General features: G+C 42.8%; 1 protein-coding gene across 1 annotated transcript in view; it reads right to left on the reverse strand.

The window, feature by feature from the left end:
* The window catches only part of znf407 (zinc finger protein 407), a 173265-nt gene that overhangs the window by 58189 nt on the left and 92459 nt on the right, over positions 1-22617 (reverse strand). Inside the window, exons 6-8 of the mRNA XM_069656664.1 lie at positions 13928-14094; positions 2810-2893; positions 30-150 (exon numbers count right to left, since the gene is read on the reverse strand). Coding sequence (XP_069512765.1) covers positions 30-150; positions 2810-2893; positions 13928-14094 — 372 coding nt within the window. The remainder of the gene's footprint in view (positions 1-29; positions 151-2809; positions 2894-13927; positions 14095-22617) is intronic.

Here is a 22617-nt window from a genome sequence, read left to right on the forward strand (position 1 = left end):
CAACCGTGGGCGGGTCAATGAGCCGGTACCTGTAGTCGCACCAGGGGCAGCGGTATGGTTTCTCCCCGGTGTGAATCCGTTTGTGCCGCGATAGGTGGGACTGCGTGGTGGAGGCGAAGTTGCAGAGCTTACATTTGAAGGGCCTCTCTCCTGTGGGATGGACAGAAGATGATGATGAGACCGAGATAATGTCGATGTTTCACTGACAAACAAACGCAGGTACAATATAAACTCCTCAGAAGGAAGCAACCAACAGGGTTTGGCAAATATGTGACAACATTTAAATTCAAATTTAGTTGTGCATCATGCCGCTTGGGATTAATTTGAAGACAAAGATAAAGTTAGAAATACATATATTTCTGACACAACCGAGACATTATGAATCCTGAGTCTACCATAAACTACAAACGGTTCATTTTCTAGACAAAAAAATGTTGTTTGCTCTCTTAGGAGGAACACTACAGGTGCAAAGATGTTACATAAAGTGTTTATATTTTCTTGTTGTAGGAAAGTTGCCGTTTTAGTTGCAGCACAGTGACGGGGTTTGTGTCTATTGAAGAACTGAAATCACTTGAAGAGTATAGCTGAAGTGTGTGCACTGTTTATACTTTTAAAGTCAGGTCGAATAAGCACTGACAGCATTTGAAGTGTGAGCTCAAGTTTTTAAAACGTTATTTAAAGAATATAAAAGTAGTCAAAGTGTTCGTTGACATGTAGGAGCTGAAAGGTGTAAAAATGTGTTGGTTTTTGCTCCTGATAGTTTATCTGCCAATAAGCAGGATATGTTTAAACTTAAAAAGTGTTTCACCATGAAGGGGGTTGATAGGACTTTGATGGAAATCCAGATGGGACATTTCTACCATTAGACGATAGTTAATTAGAATCTTTGACACTTAGCCATTCATCTTACAAAGTCAAGTATCAGATTTACCAACTCAGTGTATAAGACGCACTTTTTTCCATCTAAAAAGTGGGCTGCATCCTATATACCGGTGCAACCAATTAACCAGTATAAAATGTAGAGAGAGGTATTTTATTGTGTTACGGCATTTTACCCAGACAACGGTGCTATCCGGTTGTGAAGTGGTGACGTCACATCTCCGCATTAAACTGGTTCTGGATCCAAGCTGATATATATCTCCTATGTATAATATGTCGCAGTGGCGTTTTCTGCGCTGTTTAAGGGAGTAAAACTAACTTGATTGCGCCGTCACGATTTCCATTGCAGCCTCCACCCTCACCATAATCAACGTTACTGTAAGCTGCCAGCTACCGCTAGCTACCGCACCGGTAACTAGCAGGATTGCAAACTCAACATGGTGAAAACAGATGGTAGGCTGTTATTTGTGTGTGTTTTGAATGTGTTAAATTCCGGACTTTACGGTACTTGAAATCCACGTGCCAGACTCATGTCTGTAGGTATAACAGTATGTCGTGATTTTTTTTTAAAAGTGTTAGGCTTTCGGGTTACTTTGTATTTTTATCCAACTTCTATTGCTTACCAAAGTAGGAGGGACTTTTCTACCCAAAAGGTTTAGGGATGTCAGTGTTTCAATGCCTGTAACAAAACCTCACCCTGCTTTAAAGTCGAGCTGAAACGGCATTTTGAGAGTATCTAGCTTCCAGTGGGCGTAGACAGACGTTCTCCACAGCGCCATAACTAGCTAACTGACCGAGCGTTCTTGGTGCTCTGTGGCTAAATGTTGCAGATTGATTGACAGGTGGATGTCATGATATTATTGGTTGAAATTGGTTGGTCCTAGCTTACATAAGCACACGTGATATTTTGTTTTACAGGAAGAAAAAAATGATCGGATTTTGATGTAAGAATACGAAGAATGGATTTTCTGTATTTTTTTTGGCCTCTATTGTCAAATAGATGCACAATATTACCGGGGATGCGATCTAAAAGGATTAAAATGACATTTTTCATTTCACCTCGACTTTAAGGAGCTGCTAACCTACGGAACAGATAATATATTTAATAGCATGACATTGACTCCTGCAGTGTCCAGCACTATTAAAATCCTGCATCAGTGTCATTTTCATAATGACAATGACAATAACATGAAACATTAAACATTAAAGTAGACATTAAAGACATTAAAGTGTAGAAATACTGGAAGATACTGGAATATGGAAGAAAAATATTGACAGTACAAGTGGCCTTTTAAAATCTGTATCAGTCAAACTCTGACAAGCAAACAGTGTCAGTCAGGGTGGCTCCTTCATATGCAGCTGCGTGACAACAGATTTGAATATGCAGCTAAATCAGTGGAATTGACACATGTCAGCGCAGGAGAGGAGCACAGAAATTGGAAGTTTCAGGGGGAAAATGGCAGAGAAACTGAGGAGCAAACAAAATGAATTATGAAAACCTAAATGAATATTTATAACAGATTTCTTGATCCTTGGGCGCCTGCCAGACAACGGTTAAGAACAGTATTTTGTTTCACTATCCCAATTTCCCAAAAAAACACTTGTTATTGACAGCCTATCTGAAAAATGCAATTTCCCTAAGCGACAGAATGACATGGTGAAATGATAACTGAAATTAAAAATCTCAGATTCAGTCAGCCATACTGGTACACATGCCTATCACTGACAGCAGCATGTCACACTGACGTCCCTGTGTGTGTGTGTGTGTCTGAGAGAGAGACAGCAAACTGTTGCTAAAAGTATGTGAAAAAATATAGTGACTGTACAGATCCCGAAGTGTCAATCACAGTGTGAGATTGTGAAGGTCCACACATACGCCAGTTAGTGTGTGGGTGCTTGGATTAGTTTATGACACAAGTTTGTTGCTTACCTGTGTGTTGGCGTCTGTGTTTGGTGAGGGCGTGTCTCGTTCCTCCAGCAAAACCACACAGGTCACACAGGTAGGACTTCTCTCCTATGGAGACAGATTGAGAGAGGGAGGAGAGGGAATGAGGGTCGTTCGGGATGGATACAAATCATGGAAGAAAGATGTTTAGAAAATGTTATTAAAACATATTAAAATAAGGGAAAGCAGCCAAAAGCTGAGGAGGAAAAATAAAGTTCATGACTCATTCATATTATATTAATTCAATATGTATTTATACAATCGTCCAAATCTAGATCTCCTACAAGATAATCATAAAAAACCTTCCAAGTATTATTCCTATTTGTACGACGGAGTATTAGGGCCCATTGGGCCACATCTCATAATATTATGAGAATAAATTCGTAAATTTAGGAGAATTAGGTCATAATATTACGAGAATAAAGTCGTAATTTTAGGCCATGGTTAGCCTGTATCTTATTTTGAAGTGTAATATCAGAAGAGCAGCCAGTCGCCTGCGCTAAAATGACTAAAATCACGAGTCGTGTTCAAATAAAATCCCTGGTCCTGATATTTATGACAAAGTGGTGTTGATGTTCTGAAAGAGCTGTGTAATATGCTTGCGCATGCTTTACTTGAAGTAAGTCAAAACATTTCTGAGCAGGTATGGGTTTAGCCAACAAGTTTCCCTGTAGGACTGCGCTTAAAGGCCAGCTGCAGTCATGTTTTAGGACATAAAATGCTCTGCTTGAAATAATAAATTGTGTTTGATATGTTTTTTCTGCCGAATATGTTTAATTACCTTGTAAAAATCCTCCCAAGACATCTCCTCCTTCTCCCTCATTAAAAATTCCTGAATCTGCATAGTCCCCGCCCAGTATGCAAATTTCCAAAGACCCCCTCCGTCACAAAAACAAAACTCGTCTCTGCCATCGTTTAGCGGCAACTTGTTGAAACTTAGCTAGCTTGAAATGTAGTAATCAGTAGTAGTAACGTTAACCTTAGCAGTCAGGAGTGAGTTTGCAAAAATTACGATGAAGGTTTCGTCTGGCTCGTGTATTGCAGAAGTGGTTGCCATAGGTTACACATAATGATATGCATAGCGTCACCCCGTGCATTAACGGGATTTGCTCCTTAGGTTTGTGACGTCTCAAACCTGCCAATCTGAAAACGCGTTGTTCAGCCTCTCCTTGGTACACTGCAGTTTAAAAGCAGACAGGCCCAGCCATGGAGATGACTGCTTATGTTGTCCCTGATATGTCTTGTAGCACATGAAAAACACCACATGGAGATGTTTACAAGGTTAAACACTTGATTTTCACTGGAGGGGTGCTTTTAGGGATGTATTGTTCCCAGATCTCAAAAATGACTTTGGTTAGTACAATGGATATTGAATTTAATCGGACTGTGACATGGTAAATGTAAAATTAACTGATCTTATATAGCACTTTTCTAGTCTTCTGACCACTCAAAGTACTTTACACTACATGTCATACTTTCACACACACTCATACACTGATAGCAGAGGCTGCTATGCCAAGTGCAAAGTGCCCATGAGAACTGATATAATCACATTCGCATGGATCAGTTTGGATTTGAGTGTTGAGTACACTTGGCCATGTGGACATGGGATCAACCGCCAGTCAACGGATTAGAAGACAACCCGATCTACCTCTGAGCCACATAATAATCATTACTTAATTGTCACCTGGCATTCCCACTAACTTGACCAACAAAAACACGATATTAAAAACTGAAACTGCAAAAGGACACTACTTTTTTCTGTTGGTCTGATTCATCTAAATATGCCTCAGTATCATTAATCTGCCATTTATAGTTTTTACTCTTAAAGTCACATCCATATTAATCAAAACAAATATAATTAAAGAGTAAAATTACAACTTCAAACATCGTGGGGTGAAAATAAGTGAGAGGCTATTTAAGAAGATTTATGAAACGCTTGAATCCTTTGAGTGGAAACGTCTGGTGGAGGAAAGAATGAGCGATGCTCTCTTCACTCAGAACTACAGCTAAACTGCCGCTGAGCAAAAAGAGCGTGAGAGCTCAAACAGAGACAAAGAAGAAGAAAATATTGTGTTGATGGATTGGGAGAAATGTGTGAAGGAGGAGAGAGGCAGAAAGCGAGAAAAAGAAAGACAGACTGAACAGATGAGCAGAGGGTCTAGTTGGCTAACAGATGAGCCAAGCAGAAGTCACAGATCACTAGTGTATATCCATCAGAGCTCTCACAGCTAACTAATTCCTCCAATCAGATGGATCCGTGTAAATATGTCAAATGGGGGACGGGAAATTGCCAGTGTGGTTTATTGACTGTGATAAAATCTGAAAAGCACCGCTGAACATAATTACATACTTGTCAGAGCCATAAAAATTAGCTTTATTATCAATGGGATGGTTTTGTACAACTTCATTTGGGGGCGATGCCTTCCAGATGGGGAGCGTGGAGAGCTTTTTTACACTCCTCTTCTCTTCCCTGCATCTGGCTCTGTCATTAACAGCATGATGGTCTCTCTCTCTCTCTCCCTCTCTTTCTTTCTACCTCTCTCTTTCTCTCTGCCATTACACACAGGCAGTCGCACACGCCTGCACACACACAAGAGCATTTGTGATAAGATTCGCTCAGGGAAACATGCACGTGCACAGACTAACACAGGACACAGATGTGCATGCAGAATGTACATGCGCACACACACACACACACACACAAGCAGAGGTGCAGATATTCCCTTATAGACAGACAAATCATACTGCATGTGGTGTGATAGAAACACATTTCCATGCATGTATGTCCTGGTACACAACATGCAACAGCACATACATGGAAACACTGTAGGTACCACAGAGTCTAACATACAGACACATGCCGCATCACTTAAATATTCATCTAAATGCTGATGCTGAACTCCAGCTCTCGCCACACACTGCTAACACATTTGGGTGACTCTTCCAGCTGGGCCTCAGCGGTGCTCCGCTCCTCTTCTGCACAGATAGCAGCTTTCAGCGAGTCCGCAGAGACAAAGCAGCCTCCTTGTTTCTTCTATTACACCCATTTAAAGCCACTCGACTGTGAGAAGAGTTTTAATGCAGTGCCACTTAGAAGGGAGAAAAACAGCCTTAAAAAGGTGCATTCGTTAGCCGATTCAAACAGGTTCACTTTTAAAGCCCACTGTGAATGGCCTCTAAAGGAACTGTGTTTTAATGAAAATTAAATTCTGCTGCTGTCTTTGCTTGCATGCTATCACCCTGTTCAATTCCATGTGTTCTAATTACCTAAATATGAAAAATATGGGATATAAAATTGTGCTAAAGGAAGAAAACTAGTGTACATTTTTTGCTTCAACAGTAGATTAAACGGCAAAACAGTGTCACTTCACCAGCAGAAAAGGCAGCAAGAAGCCATCCAGGTGAGACAAAATAAAAGGGAAAACATTGATAATAACCCCTTAAACATTAAATCTTCACTATTTCTCAATATTATTATTCAATATCCATGATTAAACATGAAAACATGTAACTTAAAGTTGTTTATTTTTCATTGTTAACAGTCAAAACTGTTGTCATCTCTTGATTCAAATATTTAAAGCTACAGTAGGCAACATTATTTCATAAAAATTTGGTTAAAAATTCCTCAAACAATATTTAATTGAAATGATGTTGATTGTTGATCTGTGACTGTCAGCGCCCGTCCCAATCAAACAACCAATCAGAATTAGCTTTCCACATAACTAGCCAATCACAGCGACTCTGTACAAACTAGCATCAACCGGCTTCTACGTGACTTGTGTCAGGAGCACGCACGCAGAGGTTCTGTCAGTCAGGAGCTATGGCAACTTGCAGTAAATTTCCTGTACTTCCTTTGCCGACAACGGCATACACTGCTAAAGAATCAAACAGAAGGAAGGAGGAGAGAAAAGCTACGAAGAGAGCCCAAAATAAAAAGAGGGATCAGAGTGTATGGGGCTGCAGAGCGATGCACAGGTTGCCCTGTTCCTTTTTGACAGGTAACGGTAACTCTTACGGTAACAGCTAAAGGTAGCTCCAACACAAAAGGTGGCCCACACCAAGAACCATAATAAAATGATAACTTTAGTAGTATTTGAACATTTTGCCAGCAATAAAGTGTACTTTTTAGAATAAAAGGCATCTCTCCTCTCTCTCTCTCTCTGCCTCGGTGCTGCGGCACACACCAGTTGCAAAATGCGCGTGCATGTTTGGTGTAGCGGAGTCACACAGAGAGGCAGCAGGTTTTTTTACACTGGAACGTTCATGTTGCTTACTGCCTCTTTAAGGTCCTGATTGGTGCTTGTATTCGACATCAGCTCTTCTGCAGCTTACTATGGACTAGTGACAAGAACACAGACACAAACACAAGTACAGCACTACGTCTAACCTTCCCAAACTTTGGCAGATCATTTTGTGTTGATGCTGGACCCTTTTGATCATAGAGAGAGAAATGTTTCTAGGCCTTTATTGCAAAAACAAGTCTGTACAAGTCTGTATTCCTGTGTCTCTAAACTGTATATTAGTTACTAAGGATCTGGTCAGACCTTTTCTCCCTATCAGAAAAACAGCACTAATCCCTCTCCCACTCCTCCCCTCCCTCCCCCCTTCCATCTCTCATTACGCCCAACGCTACAAGACCCCACCACAGAAAAATCCATAGCCATCGATCCCTGCGCCCAGCCGTAGTCGCCACAATTATTCTTGAGGAGGAAACGTTGGCGATAAATTACATGTGTGCTTTTCATCTGCTGTTCTGTGGCGAGGAGCCCTCGGAGGACCCGGGTGGGGACGGCGAGGTGGGGTGGAGGTAGAGTGACGTGCTGTCAGCGCTGGGGGGGATCTGGCCGGTTAAAGCAGCATGATCCCCCCCCCCCCAACCCACAACAAGACCTTATTGACTACATTCATTCCTGATTCAACCTTAACCTCTTTCCTCTTAGCAGCACACAAATAACCCTTACCTTCAACTTGATCCTAATGCACCGAAGTTATCAGCCTTAGCTCTAACATGAGCTCCATTCTTATTCTTAACCCCCAGCTGTCCCCTTGCAGAGGTGAATTCGAGAAAGTCTAGACAGGAAAATGCCCCAAAAATGACATATTCCGAGTCCGTGCAGCGAGAGCCGTTAAAGTTTTTGGCAATAAGAAGATTGGCTCATCTCTCCTCTTTTGTTCCCATGATGCGCATCAACCCTCCACCTCTTCCTGGAATTAAACATGCCTTATTCCCAGACAATAAAAAGAACTTTGAAGTCAAAATATACAACCTCTCTTTACATGTATGTGTGAACATATATATAAATGTATGTATGCCTGTGTGTGTGTGTGTGTTTTAAATAACCCTGGAGGCGTCTGCATGCAGCTATAATTGCCTCCCTCATTAGTTATGTTTTAGCAGGAGCGAATGGGAGGGCAATTAATTTTACCGCTTAATTTTTGACACGGAATCCGCTGCTGTATTGATGTGCTCGCCATTTTGGGTCTCATTTTTCAGGGAAATTAATTGACAAAGTGCGAAGATTTATCAGCATATCGCCAGATTAAGCGACAAACTGAAGCAATGAGGAAATCAATTGTGGCCCTGTCGCTGTGTTCAACCCTCCTCTCCCCCCACACTCCCTCCCCCCCCCCAACAACGCCCAAGAGCCTGGGAAACGCTGGGTGGGTCAGACGCAGTGCACTTATTTATTTATTTGAGTCGCTCATTCATCAGCCGTTACAAATGACCCTGGCGGCTGACGACCACTGAGTCCCCCCCCCACCCCCCCTTCCCGCCCTCCTCCCCCTCCCTCAGACACGACTGGTGTGTGAGGAGGGAGCGATTAACATAAAAAACACACAAATCAGAGAGGAACAATGAATCCTGTTAGAGGCAGGAGAAGGAAAGCGGAGGTGTTAACTTTTTTTTTCCTTTTTGGGAAGGGGGGCTCTGCATGTCACAGCCAGCAACTCTATCCACAGGATGATGAAATGTGACATTTTCTGTTCGGGACGCTTCTGTCTTGGCTTTTTGTTTGGCTACAGTGGAGATGTGGGTGCCAAATGCAAAAAGTGTATTGTTGAGTTTTGCCTTTATTAACTTTTATTGCTCAAATGAGCATTTATTAAGTTTTCACCTTATTACTGCGACTATCACTATTATTACCATGCCTTTAGGCTTTAATTTTCACATGACAAACGGCAAAATTATCTAATTTTAAATCATCAAGATCACTTGAAAATAATACTTTAATTCAGACAGAGGTAGACAAAATCAGCAACTATCAATTATCTGGCTAAAATTATTATTATTTTTTGGTCCTTTTACACCTTTATTTATAGAGAGGACAGTGGACAGTGTTGGAGACAGGGGAAGTGAGAGTGGCAGGGGGCAATGGGTGGGAGTCGAGCCCATAGCCGGCACATCAAGGACTATAACGTCTGTACATGGGCCGCTGATTTAGCCGCTGAGCTAACGGACGACACACCTCGCTACATATATATTTATATAACATATTTCGGCAGCACTAGCCTGCTAGCTTAGTTACATTACTGAATTAAAAATGCCATCTGTGGTTGACTGTTTAATACTTCTGGCTGACTTGTTTTTTTAAAAGAAAGGAAACCCAATAAAAGGTTGTAAATAAGCGCGTGTTGGATACATACATTGTAACATGCTAACAGACTGATGCTAAACCTGCATTTCCAAAGCAAAGTAGTAAGAATTACCATAACAGTAAAAGGGGATATATTTAGCTTCAATTCTCTATTTTTCTAATGTGCTTTTGAATCACGTTGGTAAAGTTAGTTTTGTTTTAAAAATTGTATACATATTTTAATATTCCGAGCCTCTCCTTCCTCCTGAAACGAACAGGTTGTTTTACCATTCGAAGTTTAGATCTTAGCCACGATTGGCTGACAGTGTTTGGAGTGACCGCGTAGCTCCTCCCCCACACTGCACTGTCACTCCAAAGTTGTAGAAAACATGGCTGCTCTAGGATCGGTTATTTGGCCTTATATGTACGAGCCAGAATCGGCAGGAGGTGTGGGAACGGTAAGTCGAAATCATGACAACGACTTGACTACAAGCTCGTGCCAGAAGGCAGCCTGAGGTGAATGACGGTCAATGACGATTGATGATGCCCCTCCACACTTTTTATGTAGAGTATCAATCTTACTGCAGTCCCAGACACACTACCTAAACATGTGAGGAAGTTTTGATTTGGTTATTGTTGTTGGTTACTGTTGTTAAGAGGAAGGGTCCATTATACAACATTTGTTGTATCTAAGTGTTGCAGTTGTATTTCTAGTAGATTATTCATTATCCATTGTGTCTACAGTATATTTAAATGTCTATGTAAATGTGTCCTCTTGTCTTAGTGTTCAAGCCCTGCTCAATCTGCCTCATGGTGTTTCAGCACAGCATCATGACTGACTGTTGTTTTTAAGGATTAGAAATGTTATTTTAAGGGATAATAAACCAATTCTACACACTTGGCAAAGACCAACTCATTCAAAACGTGCCACTGTAATGAAGTTATTCTTGGAGGGATAGTGCTTTTTTCTTTAGCAATGACTCTGAATTTTACAGTTCTAGGAGTGTGCTGGATGTTTGTATCATTACACTCAGCTCCTGTGCAAACTCCCCACTTAGTCATCGTCCTGTGCGGCTCTATATAACACCCCACACACACATTTCCTCCATTACTGACTGCACCGTTCCCAGGACAGATTAGTTCAACTTTAAAATCTCCTACTTATTTTGTTAGTATTGCGTCTTAGTGCCGTGAAGGAGCCGATTTGTAACCTTTAAACAGATCACACACATGCAGATAATATTTCAGTGTGTCAGGTCGGCTGCTGGAATGTGATTGCAATGATTGTATAGCTGCAGCTAAGCGTCCAACCCAGCACCAATTACAACTAGCAAAGGAGTGTCGGGGGTCACGCTAGAGCAAATTGTGTTAGCGTTTTTTGTGTGTTGCTAATCAAGTCAGGTCTTGTCGCTCGCTAAAATGAGGTTGCTTCAGGTTCAGACTTAATTCTCCTATTTTCATACGTTCATACTTGGTCACCCTTGATCCTTCCAGCTCTCTTATTTCATCACTTTCCTGTTTCCATCTCAATCACTTCACTCACTCTCCTCAAGTCTATGTTTCCTCCTGCCAAACTCGCACAAAGAAACACACACGCACACACGCCACCTCACGCCTCTCCAGGTGACAGCTAGGTGACAGTGTGACGGCAGCCGCCTGATGGGGAATGATGAGGGCTGGAAACAAATGAAAATAAAACGTCTAATTATGTCAGAGGCGCCGTGACGTTACATCACTGTTAAAACACATTTAAAATAACATCCAGCAAGTCTTCACACACACACATACACACACACTCGCACACACAGCAGGCACCCGTGACGGATGGAGGGCTCTCCTGCAAGCGCTCAGTCAGGCTGTCAGGCCACTGGCTGCTGCTGCTTCTGTCATTGACTTAAAAGGGCATCAAGGAGCCGTGTGTGGGACATTACTGAGGCCGAGGGGAAACTGCTGGGCTGCAGCATAAAGACACTTTCAGAGAGGCTGACTTGGGCTCCTATCGAGGGGCTATTATTCAAGACAGTATCCTCCCACCGCCCACCGCACCATCTGTCTATCCAAAGTTTTCAGTAAGTAAAAAAACATGAGTCAGTGCAGTCCCACAGTGCACTGTACTGTACTGAGTGTACCCACATGAAAGGGATGGATGTTATGGGAAAGGAAGGGCTGTGTATTTATACATGTATAAATAAAGCACATAAATAAAATACCTGCTGATTTTTAATGCAAAATGTTTTTTGTTCCATCATGTTTATTCTCAAGTCTATTGTTTCTGTAATGTGTTCTGGTGTTTAAGTTTGTTCTCGTTTTGCTCATTTGTTTTTTTGCCCTGTTCAATTTTTGCTTTTTGTTTCTATGTTTTTATTCTTGTGTTTGTGAAGCACTTTTTAACCTGGTGTTTAAAAAAGTGCTCTATAAAGCTTTACTTACTTATTTAATAGACTCAGTGTACAAGTTATGAAGAAATGAAGTGGGTAAACTAGAAACCTACTTAGTGATTCAGATCAGTTTGTTGCAAAACTCTTCCATGTGTATTCAAAATTGAGATTAAACTGAGGTTAGACACATTTTATGTTCCATATTAGGGATGGGCATTTCAAGCTAAAATACTAGTCAATATTTTCTGGGAACTATTCGACAATTATTAAAGATCCCTCCCTCGCCTGCGCGCAGAAACACGCTGACATACGGAGGGAGAGAAGCCGCTTTACTTTTTCACGGCTCTGTTGGTTTTATTTTCATGTCAAAGCGTGTACTGAAAAAACTCACATAAAACATGGGGTATAATAAACTGGCATCGTCCCTACGTAAACAAAGACATTAATCATTTCTCTTACAGTCAGAATCTGCCTGTTATCCCGCGCTTACTTGTTGTAGACTTATGATATGCTAGTTTTACATTTCAAAGTTTACACGGGTTATTTTTCAGAAGCAGTTTCACAAAAAAATCTTTGAGTCTCTGCTTTTTTCTGTGGTTCCGAATCTCACTACGCCACACCTGTTTTACCTGCTCCTGGCGCTAATGCTTTCTTCTTCTTTTATTAAACGGTGGCCAGCAAAGAGCTTTGATGCGCGACAGCCACCATCTGCATCACAAGCAGACGCCGGTAAACACAATGGAAAAAACATATTTAAAGATGAGATCATATTTGCTTGATTTTTTTTATAATTTAATGACTATTCAAATATTCAAAACTATGACCCATCCTACTCAATATTGCTAAATGTGTTAAGATGTGTATTTAAAGATACAAAAATTCTGCTTTTGAAATGGTGATAAATCATTACCATAAAATTCTGTGTATAAGACGAACTTTTAATACAGTTTTTTTTCATCTAAAACGTGGGGGCGACTTATACACCAGTATCAAATAAAGACTTATACACCAGTATCAAATAAAGACAGAGATATTTTATTTTGTTACGGTATGTCACCCAGACGACGGCATTACTAGCTATAAGCTAGCTAACGCTTCGGATGTGCTACATCATAAAATCCTGCGAGCTACCGCACCAGTAGCTCGCAGGATTTCAAACTCGACATGGTAATTTGTGTGTGTTTTTAATGTGTTTAAAATTAATTGAAATAGTGTTGAAATACCTTGTGCACACGTTTTTTAATAATAAATAGCTATAGAAAACCTTTTTCCCCCAAAAAACAGACAGTGTTTTATTTTCCACTGCGACTTCTATTCTGGATTTTACGGTATTTGTTATCTTATTTAGGATTTACTCAACTGGTTATTTTGGATCGACAGGCATCACACACACACACCTACATTCATTCACATTTTCTGCCTCACGGTAGAACACTCTGATCTGCTTCAATGTGGGAAAACACACTCACACACACATCAGATGGATTTGATGAACACACACTTGCTGACCAGCTGGATTGGGGAAACACACACATTTGGAAACCAGATGGATTTTGGGGAAATACACATGACAACCAGTCGTATTTGGGGAAAACACACTACCTTGGTTTGCTCGTTAAACATAAACAAACATGAAATCCAAACATCTTTCTCCTCCTCTCTTTGGCTGCTCGTCGCCTCTTTGAAAACATAACTGGCCGATACAACATCCCAGAATTGTGACGATGCTGTTGGGATCAGGAGGTAAGCGTTTAACAATGTAAGAAGTGTGTCTGCGAGACCGCCAAGTACTGTTTCTCGACTTTCTCTGGATGTTGAAAATCAGTGCAGATGGACAAGTCAGGGCTATTATTGGCCAAAAACGTGTGCATATTTTTTTTTCCAAACAAAGCTGTGAAGATTCATAATTAATGTGAGATTTTCACAGCTAACACATAAACTTGGTTTTGTTTAACAGTCTACAGCTATAAAGGAAAGAAAAAGTACATTTAGTTTGATCCAAGTCTGTGTTTCCCGATAAATAACCTTCTGTCTCGCTCTCATAAAAACACTATTCGCCTGTTAAATAAAGGAAGTCTCATGAATTTTGCAGTTTAGAGTGTCAGTCGACATGTTTATGGAGGGGGACGGCGGAGTGTGCGTCTCACCCGTGTGTGTCCTGTAGTGGTCCTTCATGGCCGACAGGTTGAGGAAGGCGTAGTGGCAGGACGGCCAGGCGCACTTATACGGTTTCTCCCCACTGTGCAGTTTCATGTGGTTGTTCAGGGCCCATTTTTCACTGAAGGAGCGCTCGCACAGGTCGCATTCAAACTTCCTGCAGGAGAAGAAGAGAAGCAGAGGGGAACGAGGAGGAGGAGGAGGAGGAGGAGGAGGAGGAGGAGGTGGGAAAAAAACGAAGAGTTATTTACTGATCCCAAAGCTGACGTAAAACGCTAGACAATCTACCCTGTGAGGAAGGAAATGGAGGTTGTTGGGTACTCGCGCTCACACCCACAGAGCAGAGGGCCATATGAATGCGTGCTGTACATCTACACACACACACACACACACACACACACACACACACACAGAACACACAGAGAATGCAGTTGGCTGCTGGTGTGTCATGTCTGTATAAGCAGGCATTGATTTTTCTGTCCTGGCCTGCCACCTCCACCATTTATTCTCTGCTTTGCACCAGGGCCCAGAGGACTAGAGAAATTCTGTTACAGTCCACACACACACACACACACACATACACACACAAACACCCCACAGGGCCAGTGGGGAGAATAGAGTTCACCTGTCCGGTGTCCCTGACCACTTAGCCAGGGCTAAATGAACAGTTAGCAACATTTTACCTCCCACCTTCCTCTTAAGGCTCCTGTATCAGAGCTTCCCTCCATCTTTACTTCTCTAAGAACACATTATGAACAAATCAGATCTTACCCAGTGTCATTTTGTTGCATTGTGCCAAAAGCCCTTTTCAGACCACTCTTAAGGCACTTTCCCACTGGTCAAAAAAACATCTAATGCCCGCTAACACTCTGCTTTTTTGCTTAGTGGGAAAGGCTACAATCGGCATTCAGACCCGGGAAATTATCGCAATGGCTCCGATCTGCATTGACGGGAACACAAAACCTGTGTCGACACACTAATCTCCGCCCCCTTTCTGGCACTTTGCTATGCTCCATCGGTATCTTCTGCGACCCCTTGTCACCTCAGCTACAAATTCCGCTCGACTCCGTCCCAGCAGCGCTCGTACATCGTTCCAAATTTGTCGGCGCCGACTTTGAAAAATACACTGAATGATTTTAAGATACAGTAAAGACCTAACCACTGTAACATCTTCGCTGTTTACTAACCCTGTCTCCGGCGCGTTTGTGCCGTCAGACGCAGCAGACAGACAGGAGGATACTCCACTGGCAATGGGAAAAGAGACAATCAGCGTCTATAAACGGGTCTTCCCGGGTCAGAAAAACCCGCGTCAATGCAACAAATTTCAGTGCGAAAGAGGTATTACTATGCACAGCGTTCTCTCTTTCTCTGGACATCTGTCTGTTCTTCATGCAGACGCCTACCACCTGACAAAAGCAGTGTGTTTTTTTTTTGTCTGTTGTTTTTATATCATTGTGTAGGATGTTTGCACCTATATTCATCTGCTGTGTTATAAGGCTTCAAGAAAACACACAGAAGTAAAAACAATAGAAAAAGCCTGTGCTTGAATTAATCTTTACCCCCGCGCTATAATTTAGGCGCAGAATGACTAATGTGCGAGTCATAAACAAATGAAGTCGGCTTTTGGGGAGCATTCGTCTTGCAGCGAGGGCCATGTTATTTTAGGGAGGGCGGCTGTCTTTAAGTCCTGATTGTGTCGCTTAATCCCCGTGGTATCTGTTTCATAGCGAGCAGCATGACACTCACCTGAACAAATAATGACTCCAAGCAGCATGTAGCATGTGTCTGAATCAATAATTCAAACTCATACATCTTCCTTACTGGAAGAAGGGGGGCAAAGGAGAATGAGAGGGAGGGCGGGAGAGGAGGGAATTAAAGATGGGGAGAGGGAAAGATAGAAAAGAAAATGTGTCCTGGCTTCCGTATCAATCTATATGTTGCATGAAGATGAATGTAAATGTGATATGGATGTCATCCTACACTTTTTCAGAGGACATTTTAAGCTCACTTACCAGGAAGGACGGAGCAGCGTTAAAATGGCGCCTTTACACCCGAAACACGCGTTACTACAGGCATGTTTGCCTCTTGTTTTAATCAACTGACTTTATTTGACCAACAGATGTACGTCTGCATCTGTATTTCCTTCCTCTTCCTTCCTCCCTGCAGTATTTATAGAACAGCTCGTCGCCCATGCCACCGTGGGAGAGGTAAATAAGATGAGTGAAGAGATGCTATCTTTTATTGTAAGCATTATGCACAACACTCCTGCTTTATGAGCTAAACGGGCCATTGTTTATCACGGGGCGTAATCGCAAAGTCAGGCAGGCAGGCCTTGACGTGGGCACGCGGCATGCTGGGATGGAGGGAGAAACGAGAGAGAGAGAGAGAAAAAAAGGCAGGAGGAGAGGAGAGAAGATGGAGGAGTCAGGGCTGGCAGAGTTGACTATCAGTGGGGGTTTTGTAAGGATGAGAGGAGGGTTTGCGTCTGTTTTTATGGGATCAGATGGAGCGCTTTGATCTTGTCCCCGCATGTCAGATCCCGTCACGATCCACCGTCTCGCCCATACATATGCATACTGCCTCTAAACAGCCAGGCACCATGCAAAACACACCAAAGGTAGGAGGTAGAGGGAAGACACAGAGAGAAAAGAGAGAGAGAAGGGTTGAGTGATTTTGTGTATGCATGTGTAGTTTTGCATGTGCACAAAGGAGGGAGAAAGGACTAAAGAGAGACGTCACAGAGACAGAGAGGTCTGCCAATGTGAAATATCTGAAGACTTTTTAGAAAGAATTCTAGAACTGAATTGAGAACCAACCAAACAACTAAAATTAATTCATAAATGCTGCCAAAGGAACCTTTTTTAGATTCAGCACAGCCTGAGAATCTTAGCAAAGTGACATTTTAGGATTTTAGGAAAGCAGACAGCAAATCTTCGGCTTTGGTTTCTCACTGTATGTTTAGGTTTCTAACATAAACCTGCTTGGAGAACAATAATGATGATGTTGGTATAATGATACTATGCTTTCTTTTTTTTGGGGCTTTTTTTATACCTTTATTTTAGAGAGAGGACAGTGGATAGTGGCGGAAATGGGGGAAGAGGGATGACACGCGGCAAAGGGCCGAGGGCGGGAGTTGAACCCAGGGCCGCCGCATCGAGGACTATAGCCTCAGTACAAAGTCGCCGATTTAACCGCTGAGCTAAACCGGCGCCCTAAATATGCTGAAATTAATACATTATAATCAGCTGTAGGATCTCTATTCATAGGGCCGAATAATAAGTTTTGATACGTGAAGTTTTTTGAAGTTTCTTCAAAAAACCAACCAAGGTACCCCAGAGATAAACAAACAAAAATCAAATTAAAATGATGACAGATCTAGAAAGAAGCACGTTTATGTCACATATAAAGTTCTGCAGTAACGATGGATTCCTTGTGTGATTATGAAAATAGATGCACTGGCATGTACCAGAGTAGTTGTGTGCACATCTACAAACTTCAGAGGGACGGGTGCTGGATCCAAGGCAGCAGTCAGACTCGGTCAAAACCTAGTATGTGGCTGCCCGCATTGGGTCAATGTGCGCTTTTGTGGGCAATGTGTTACAAGGGCTGTCCTTATGAGGCCGATGACAACGTGTTTGAAAGCAGTGCGCGCTGCGGACGTAGGTGAGGACAGCGGAGAAGCAGCCCCGCCTACTCCTCGAACAAAGTATCCAGAGCCGTATAGACAGAGAGTCGCGTCAGTGGAGGTCCAAAATGCTCCATGATCCGCCATTGCGATGTCACAACTCTCTCTCTCTCTACGGCTCTGAAAGTACCATCACTCACTCACTCACTCACATACAGACCCATTTGTAGGGCTGACCCTGGCGGTCAGCCAAAAAAAGTAGCATTCCTGAATCTCAGTTTGGTTCTCTTTGGATACATCTATGGAGATAAGTTCGAATTGTAGGTGTGTTTTCAGAAAAAGCTGACTGATTTAACTGCTCATCTTCATTTGAACTATTAATTTATTTCTACTTCAACTAATTTGCCCTCATCTTTTAAGTTTGATGCTCTGTAATGTTGACCTTTTCTTTGTTTGTTGGGTCATAGTAATGAAAACAGTACACAGCTCCCACCTGCTCTCCAACGCAGACAAACAACTACCGGGTGATGGACGCCACTTGGGATTTTTCCCAGGTACATGGACTCAAAACCCGGTTTGTTATATCAAAGAATCCTGCCAATGCAAAGGGCGGTCATCAGAAGGCCGAGGAGTAATCACCACTTGGTAATAGATAAGGAATTAACAGCCATTTATCAGACTGAAATCTCTGATATGATAACTTGGTTTTATTAGTGCTTGATTACAAACTCTAGATAAAACCTGTTTAAACCTTTCAAACAACACATACATAAAAATATGCAACAAAGGAGAATTATTTGTCAGCTTTTCTTAACATTGTCTCACTGTGATCAGCAGAAGCAACAGTACATACAGATCTGAATTATGAGCAAGTTCTACTTCTGCTCATTACATCTCTCCCCCCTCTCTCCCTCTCTCTCTCTCTACATTTCCACCACCCTTTCTTTTCCCTTCTGATCACGAAGCAAGGCGACATGATTGACACGCGGTGCAGATTTATTCAAAGACCCAGGTGGGCCTCGTGCCTGTACGTTCAGAAAGCTGCATGCTGCTGTGTCTATACTGTCACTCATTAGCATATCTATACTGTGGTGTGATCCTGTCGTCAGTTCAGGCATACAGGGCTACTGTCAGAACATCACAGGCCACACTGGCCTTAATTGTGATAGAAATCCCTCAGGAGGAGTTACTGTACCTCTAACAGGGGCTGGAGAAAAAGACCTGACTCATTACCACACGCTCACTATCGCCCCCAAGTGGTGAGGTGGCGCTTTAACTGAGAGAGGGAGAGTGTGTTTAACTGTAATCATGTGTTCTGGATTAAAAATCAACAGCAGTGTGTTAAAAAGAGGTGATTTTTTTTATAATAAAGAGCAAAAATAGATGAAAATTATTCAAATGTGTGTTTTAACCACAAAAACATCTGACTTTATAGCTCAGGGCTGAGCTGACTGACACCCCTGCTCCAGCTGTTTGGTTTAATGCTGCAGAGCATCGCACTAATTCAATTGGCGTGCAAACAAACAGATTTTTTTAATTGACTGCATTAATTGTGTCGGCCTTTTTGGACAGCTAAAGATTCCTTCCGTGGTTTTTTTTCATGATGTGTTGGCCGGTCGGGGAGAGGAAATAATCCGCCGCCGCTCTCACACTGCAACACAAAGACAGAAAGGGAGAGAGAGAGAGAGAGAGAGAGAGAGAGGCCGGCTCTCGCCTCAAGCCAAACTGACACAAACAGACAACTTCAAAGTGAAGACTGTTGTTTATTTGGTGAAGAGAGGGGGGGGAAGAGAGAAAATTTATCTGATATGCAACTGTCAGGAGAGCATTTTCACATGCAAAATAGCGAGTGAGTGAGAGAGATTACCTAGAGGGAGGAACATGACAGCATTCACTAGGGTCAGGATGGATCATCATCTTCAGCCCCCCTCTCTCCCTCCCCTCGTCTCTCTCTTTCCTCCCTCCATCGCTCTATCTTTATCTCTCTCGCTCGCCGTTTCCCTCCCTCCTTCCTTCCGTTTTCCCCTCCTCTCTCCCCTTCCCCTCTCATCCTGTTTTCAGACTCCATCACTCTGCACTTCGACAACCCGGCAGCTTAAATCTAGACTAAATTAGCTGAATGAAGATTAAATCATTTGGCCCTGAGCTCTCCGAGATATTGGGAGGAAGACTGAGTAAGCCTTAAATGTTGTCTGACTGCGTTCGGACCTACGCATGTGTCTGAGGAGAGGCTCTTCCTTCAGTGGCAGTCAATTGAAACCTGATTAGAGGGGGGTGTTGGGTAAAAAATGGGTAAAAGATTACATTTCTGGGACAAGTGTTTCCTAAGTAAGAACGCTAGCTTCGTTATTTTTCGTTTGCCTGCACAATGTCGACCGACGACAGGCTTGTTCCCGGGGTAAGATATCGAACAGGGCAACATCATCGCTCACGGTGCTTGGGAGAACTGCTTTAGAAAGCGCTGCAGTCAATGCGGTCTGCAGGTACTCAAATCAGCCTCCTGATTGGTGCTTGTTAACATTCAAGCGGACACAGACAACAATCTCAGGCCGGCTGCAGATACAACAAGCTCTGCAGCAGAAAGAAGGAGCAGGATCTCTGAAGAGAAAGTCCAAGAATTATCTCAACAGCAGGGCATTTTAAAGTGAAACATCATGTGAGTTATATGATACTTAGGCCCGCAGGAGCGTACAGCCAGCATGTCACACAAAACAACAGCTAAAACCCCCATGAAGAGGCCACACGTGTCTGCAGAGCATTGTAGATGAAGCTCCGTGGAGAGGACCGCTGCTGCATATGACTGCAATATAAACAACAGCACACAACAGAGATGCTGCCGCTGATTTATGTTTACCTTCAATCCCCGGAGAAAGAGGGGGAGGAGAGGGAGGAAAAAAAAAAAGATAATGAAATAAATAATAAAAGACCAGGCCCATCAGATAAGCTCCTGTTTATCCCGCTGTAGGGCAAATACAAATTGTCAATTTAATGAACACGGTGGACGTGATGAAAGCGGGGTGAAGGAGCCTCCTGCCTGACAAACAATCAGGAAATGTTATCTTAATATTGTTGCGCTGTTATTCAGCCCATAACTTAGGGGGTGGGGAGAGGCCATGAGGAGAAGGAGGTGGCATGGAGGGGAGAGGGGAGCGGTGGGGGGGGGAGGGCAGGGAGGCACAAAGGCCAGGTCCCTCTGTGGTGGCCCTGTTATTGCCTGTTTTTATTATGAGCCATAGCTCAACAGCCCCAAACACACTTTGAAGCACACAGACTTAAATTTGTGTACGCACACACACACACACACACACAAACCCGTGTGCACATTGTAACACACACACATAAAGTGTTAAATTACAGTCTTTTTTTAAGACAATGAAACAACATGACTCTGAAGCAAACAGCCTGAGATGATCTCTTCCTCTGTGTGTGCGCGCGCTCGTGTGATGTCTCGTTTCCAGACTCGGTTAATTTAAAGGCCTAATAGGTTTTGTGGATATCAGACTATTCATCAAAATGTTTCAACCAGAAAAAAAACGACAAATCAAGAGCTCCAAAAAGCCTCCTGCTGAAATTAGCAGCACTAGAAATGTGATTTGTGTGATGCGGTTCGGTCAAAGGCCTCTTCCGAAGCGGCGCTCACATCCTTTAAACGGCACTTTAAAAAGTGTCCAGATGCTTCACAGCTCAATGTTTTTTTTTCGTCTAAGTCTTGAATTTAAAGCGTCGCAATCTGAGCAGCCACCAAAATTAACTATTATCTCCATATTTATATATTGCCGGCACTAAATTGCGTCGGGAAGAATTACTATCAATATGAATATCTGCAACAATAACTCAGGCGCAGTGCTGAGGACAGGATGCTCTTTATCAGGCTTCTGATAGGCCTTAAATACAGCACAAGGCAGCCATATCAGAGCTTTTTCTCTCTAATATCAGGCCGCATTAGCACCTCGTAAATCAAATTACACTCCTAGAATTTCATTAGGCTCACCTGCCAGCGCTGCTGTGCTGCAGAAATATTTATGTTTTTATGCTGCGATTGTGCGCTCGCAGGTACACAAAAGGGAAGGAGAGGGGGGCTGCGAGGGGAAGGAACGGGTGATAAACCTAATTATCTTTTAAGAATACAGAGAAAATGTGTCATAAATTGTGGCGATCCTGAGGAGAGCTGAAGCCTGTGGGGCTGAGAGTTGGGGGACAAGTCTGCTCTGCTGTTTACCATCTTTAACCGGGGCTACACTCGCGCAATCCAATTAGCAGCTTCCCCAAATTCGCTCCAAACTGAAATCAAACAGGATGATGTACGACGCCGATCACCGGGCCCTCAACAGCGAGCTAATCCGATAAAGCCCAAGCACGACTGCTAATAGTGCGAATACTTGTTCAAACTGGATCCAAATGTTATGATGGGAGTCTGTCTTTGTTATTTAATTACCTCAACATTATTTCACAGCTCCATTTGTTTATGTGCTGCTGTTGTTTGTTAGATTATATTATCTGCATCATGAGCATCTCCTGTAAGCTTTCTGCTGAACGCGAGCTGAGGCTGAGGAGAGGAAGGGGGCATGCCGACATTCCCGTAATGTCCCCCCCCTTCATCTGGAGCGTCCGGGTCTGGACAGTCGGGGGTGTCTGGTTATGGATTTTGATTAGACACAAAGGGAAATGACTGAGCCAGTGACCGTAACGACAGCCACTTAATAAAAGGTACAGTCTATACATCAAAGAGCATCTCGCTGTAAATCATTCGGCCCTGTAACGACGTGCATCTCCGTCCCATTACCGAGCCCCTAACAGGCCGCTCATATTTACTCTGTGGGCCCCGTATCATTTTAGAATAATGAGCTTTGTCCCTTATCTAATTAACAGGGCCGGGGTTCATTTGTTTTTTCCCCCCACTCCTATTTCTCTCACTGAAATTAGGAAGCTGCCGTATTGGTTTGAATCACAAATATTTAGCGAATTCGCTGCGTGCTATGTCGGATAAAAGTTCTAACACAGATAGGGCGGCTGCGACTGCTGTTGTATGTTGTGTGTAATTGCCGCGTGTTGCAA

The sequence above is a fragment of the Semicossyphus pulcher genome, unplaced genomic scaffold, assembly GCF_022749685.1.
Source record: "Semicossyphus pulcher isolate SPU_LCO1_2020_fin unplaced genomic scaffold, fSemPul1.0.p SCAF_9, whole genome shotgun sequence".
NCBI classification, from domain to species: Eukaryota; Metazoa; Chordata; class Actinopteri; order Labriformes; family Labridae; genus Semicossyphus; species Semicossyphus pulcher.